General features: G+C 49.0%; 1 protein-coding gene across 1 annotated transcript in view; it reads right to left on the bottom strand.

Annotated features, from left to right (window-relative positions):
* TTC7B (tetratricopeptide repeat domain 7B) overlaps positions 1-5092 on the bottom strand; it is a gene marked incomplete at its 3' end in the record, with an annotated part of 200850 nt that overhangs the window by 174427 nt on the left and 21331 nt on the right. Inside the window, exon 4 of the mRNA XM_015571299.1 lies at positions 2748-2878. Within this exon, the coding sequence (XP_015426785.1) occupies positions 2748-2878 (131 nt within the window). The remainder of the gene's footprint in view (positions 1-2747; positions 2879-5092) is intronic.

Here is a 5092-nt window from a genome sequence, read left to right as displayed (position 1 = left end):
CCCCCCCCCCCCCCCCCAGGAAGAGTCCCCACCTTCAAGGAGCAAACACATCCAACATCACTGGACACAGCCAATTTTAGGGAAGCTCGGAGAATAGAGCTGCCTGGGAATTACAACCCAGTGTTCCCAAACGGAAAAGTCTGGCCACAATGTTCCAACTGTCCTCAAAAGTTCTCCCCCAATTTTATTCTCGCCAGTGCATGAAGTTAGGAGCCAACTGATAAGGAAAATGCCCAAAGGTCCTGGCAAATAGAAGTTTCTTCACTATAAAATAGCTGGAAATGAGGGGAAATCACTGAGTGACGGACTGCCTTGGCCCGGCAGAACCAACACGGGAACAGAGCATGTGGTGTTTTCTACTTACAAGAGCTGCCTACCCAGAAAATCAAAGCACTACTCGCCCAAGCCTGCCCCAGCCCTGGACTTCCTTCAGATGCTATTTCCTTGAAATTTCTGTTTTCAATTTTGCATAATTCTCAAGTCATTTAAGGTCAAAATAAAATTTTAAGTCCAAGCAGGTTTCCTCATTGTCTTGTCTCATAAAAACCCTTGAACTTTCACTAAGCCCGAAGGTCACTTACGGAAGGTCATTTCTCCTCTAGACTTCTCATCCATCAACAGATCAACAGATTGCTTCTTGAGCACCCACTACAGTCAAAACAGATGTCTGGTTCACTCAATCTCTCTCGTTGCTACTCTCTCGACTTGCTGGATCTGGGAAGGCTCGAACTGCTTTCCCAGGACGGAAAACTCGGACTGGAAAATCGAGCCAGAAACGTGAAAGTTGCCTACACACCCTGAGACTGGACCCTGGGCTGAGGCTGCCCCCCCCCCCCACGCTAAGAGCGAGGGTTCGCCTGGCCAAATACTTGGTGAGCGTTTTCTATATATAAGGGTGTGGGAAACCACAGTAGCCTGGGACAGGGAACTGAGTAAGTGCTGAATTAGGTAAAGAAAAAGCTAGTTCTAATTCTAGCTTTGGCCCCAAATTCCTCCGTGCCCTTGGGCTCTCCCTTTCTGGGCATTTTCTTCTCAAAACCTAATGTCCTATGATCACCATTTCCCCAAAACCATCAAAAAATCATTTTATATCCTATGAGTCTCCTTGACAGCCTGGCTAAAGAATCCCGTGGTGAGCGGGTAGTTATAAACGAACAGGACAGGAAGTACATCCAGACTTGCCAATTCCCACGCCAAGAAAGACACGGGTAACAGATGAACCCCCTTCCTCCCGGCCCGAGAAGGCAGCGCCTCCAGGATAGGGCTGGGCAGCCGCTGGACAAAGACGGTGCAAAATGAGGGCCCGGAGAGGCGAGGGCTGTGGGGCCCACAAGAACGGCTCAGCCAGGTGAGCAGTTTCCCTGCCGGGAGCCCGGCTCTCGAGGAGGCAGGCAGGGAAAACCACGTGACTTTGAAAGCAAGCTGCATGGTCATTTCTCTAAAGATCAATCGTAACTTTCAAATAACAAACAAACAAACAAAAAAACCCTTCCTCATAGCAGCCTTCGGATAGAACACTTTGGCAAGATGGCCAGAGGTCTTCCTGGATTCCCAGATGTGCCGAGCCGTGGCTGAGAGTCCGTTCTGGTGGAGGTCAGGCCAAAGGTCACTCCACCAGCCTCCCCTTCCTCTCTTGTTCTTCCACCTCCTCTCCCGGCCTCCTACAAGGCAATTCTGATCCTCATCACACACATTGTTTATGAAGAAATCACTTCCAGTCTGTGCACTTATAAAATAACAAGAACAAAACCTGACTTGGTTGTCCCTCTCTATTCTAATCCTCACGGAGACAGAGGACCTATGAAAACGATGGGAAACAAGATCATGGTTATTTTCAAAGACTCAGAGGATTTCTCATCATTTCAAAATATCTCACAGGATACATCTCGGGGGCTGAAGGGGGAACACCCTTGTTGAGCCTTTGTTAGACTCCAGAAAGCTCTGTTGGGGGCAGAGTTTAGTAAAAACAAGCGACATTCATTCAAGAATCCTGGGCTAAGTGCCTTATTTACATGACCTCTCACAATCCCCACAAGAACACCGTGAAGCAGGAGCCATTATTATGCTCCCTTTACAGACGCGGATGTTGAGGCTGAGAAGTGAAGGAGCTTAGGCAGGAGCAGAGCCAACGACAGATCCTTCTAAACAGGAAGCGACGCACACCTCCCTGGCCCATCCTGCTCCAGCGCCCCCTGCCCGAGGGCGTGGGCTCGGGGTCTCTTGCCCACTCACTCCCCAGTCAGGTGTCCCCCTGGTAGCTGCTGGTCTCCATTCCCCACACGGCAGGCAAAGCAGGGACTCTGAGGAGAAGCCGTCCCCGAAGGTCTCAGGGGATACACTCCTGCTCCGAGCAGGTCGGCTGAGAGTCCCCGGCAGACCTCCGGCCGAGCCTTCGAGGTAAAGCCTCCCAAACCCAGATGAACACGGTGCTGGCACAGAGCCCACCAAGGACACGTGAAGATCCACCCACTTTGCGAAGGAGAACGGACATAACAGTCACCTTCAGGGTGGAAGGGCATGAGTGGAGGCACACCGCCACTTCTGCTCAGAGCGTGTCCCAGTGCCTCCCCAGCACTGACCCGTCTGTGCTCACGAGGCGCCACGGTCGCCACCGGATTCGCCTCGGCGTCAGGGAGAGTAAGGAAAGCCTCGCGCGAGGGCTTTCCCGAGGTTGACCACAGTCCTCCACAATTTGATCTGATTTTTTTTTAAGTATCCACTGGAACAAATGCACGGTCCTCACTCACCCTTTCTATCTCTTGGAGGTACAGGAGCGCGATGTCCCCCGCTTTCTCATAGCAGGTGATGACCTCCTGTTCCCTGTCCGCGTGGAGGTTGCTGGTAGAAGAGGAAATAGGCAACTTCTCTAAACAAAGTCCTAAGAAAAAGATCAAACACAAACACTGGGTGAGCTGCTTTTCATGGGGCTTAATTTTTAAACTGTTGCTCGAGAGGTTGAGGAAGTGGCCGCAGGAGCCCACGAGCGGTCAGAGAAGCTGATCCTCTGTCCTGCTCTCGGACAAATGGAACATCAGAAAGAGCATCCGGAAGTTACAGAGCAAAGAGGCCCCTGGCCGTGCTCACAGCACCGTTCGATTTTGATATCCAGTCTGAGGACTTGATCACCGTGACCCCGTTCAGACCAAACAGAGCTTCTCAGTCAATTACATCCCAGGGTCCTTAAAGAATTTTAAAGGTAAGTCAGGCTCGTGGAACAAGAACCAGCTAGAGGATACTTTCTATCTTAAAATGTACACTTAACCAATCGAACATAAAACATGTTTAGATGCTCTCAGGAGGCTCAGTTACTAGAAAAATCGTCCAACTCTCAGCCTTAGCGTTTGGGTTCACCATCACACCATGGACCACCGCTCAGTTCTGGGCTAAGAAAACGCCCAGAACTTGGCTTTGTGGGCATTTTTTTTGCAGATGGAGGAGGTTCTCTCAGCCAAGAGAGATTTCAGGGCTGGGATGTATGAAAGGCTGAAAAAGAACAATGCTGAGGGCAGCAGCTACAGCCTGAACCCCAGCCCTGGGCACCCGGCCTGGAGCAAGTTGGACTCAGGGTTCCACCCACAACCGGAGGCAGAGGGACTGTGTGGAGGGTCTCCGGTGTCCCTACCTGCAATAGGGCTGCTGCACCAAGCGCCCTGGGATGCAGTATACACCCATCCCACACATCCCCCTCCATATAAAAGTGTGACAAGGCTTACTACCGACAGAAATTGGAAGGGGCCAGACAGAGTCGCAGAAAACCCCCCCGACTGTGCAGACGAAGGAGCTGAGGTCTGCCATGGTGAAGCAAGAGACTTGCCCCAAACCTGAAGATCAGTTACCGGCACCGCGGGAATCAGAATGCAGGCCTTCGGCCTCCCAAGTAACACCATCATTAGCTGCTGATTTTCAAAGTGGATGCCACTACAGAGAGGGGGTCAGGCACACTAAAAACATCAGAAAATGACCCAAAGCCTCACGTGCATCATTTTGAGACTAAATAGCGACAGTCCCTCCGGCTGCAGAGGCCACGGGAGGCGGCTGTACGATGCGGGAAGGAGAGGCCGCTTCTGTGCACAAGGGGGCAAAACCTTAGGACCTACCTGCGAGCTCAGAGGTTGCCACGTTGTCACAGAAGGTGCAGCTCAGCCAATTTGATAGGTTTTAACAGCGTTATTGGGGTAAGATTGGCATGTAACAAACTATATGTTTTTTCAACGTTTCCATATTTTTGTTATTGTTGTTTTTATTTATTTCATTTTTACCAACTCAAGTCCATAGTTTTCGTTCGGGTTCACTCTGTGTTGTGCAGTTCTATGAGCTTTGACAAATGTTTTAATAACGTCAAGTGTCCACTATTACTGTGCTGTACGCAATAGATTCACTGCCCTAAAACATCCCCTCCATCCCCTCTCCTGGCGACCACTAATTTTTCTATTGTCTCTGTAGCTTTGCCTTTTCCAGAATGTCATGAAGCTGCAATCATGCAGTCTATAACCTTTTCAGACTGGCTTCCTTCACTTAGAATACTGATATAAGGCCCCTCCATGTCCTTCTGCGGCCTGATAGCGCACCTCTTTTTGTTGCTAAATAATAATCCACTTACCCATTAATCTAGTCAAAGGCATCTCCATTGCTCCCAAGTTGGCGCAATTATGAATAAGCTGCTACAAACGTTCATGTGCAGGTCTTTGTATGAACATAGTTTCAACTCAATTAGGTAAAATACCAACAAGCACAATTGGAGGGCTGTCCAGTAAGAATGTTTGTAAGAAATAGCAAAATAAATATATTTTCTTTGCAAATCGATGGCATTGTTCCAAGGTTCCTCTATCCTTCCTGACCATCCATCTACTTGTTCTATCACTTATTGAAGTCTCGAGCCTGTCAGTGGTTGCTTTCAGGGTTTCACGTAACACAGTCTCTTCACATGCTGCTAAATCATTTCACATATAGTATAACACATTTATAATCACATATTTCCACTTCCCTCTTTCCAGTCTTTATTCTCTTAACATATACATTTGACTGTTACACAGGTTACAAATCCCACCCTACATGGTTATTGTTTTGGCTGAAATAGTCAATTATCTTTTAA

This window comes from Myotis davidii, unplaced genomic scaffold, assembly GCF_000327345.1.
Source record: "Myotis davidii unplaced genomic scaffold, ASM32734v1 scaffold732, whole genome shotgun sequence".
Lineage (NCBI taxonomy): Eukaryota > Metazoa > Chordata > Mammalia > Chiroptera > Vespertilionidae > Myotis > Myotis davidii.
The sequence above is the reverse complement of the archived record's forward strand: the minus strand, read 5'-3'. Positions and strand labels throughout refer to the sequence as shown.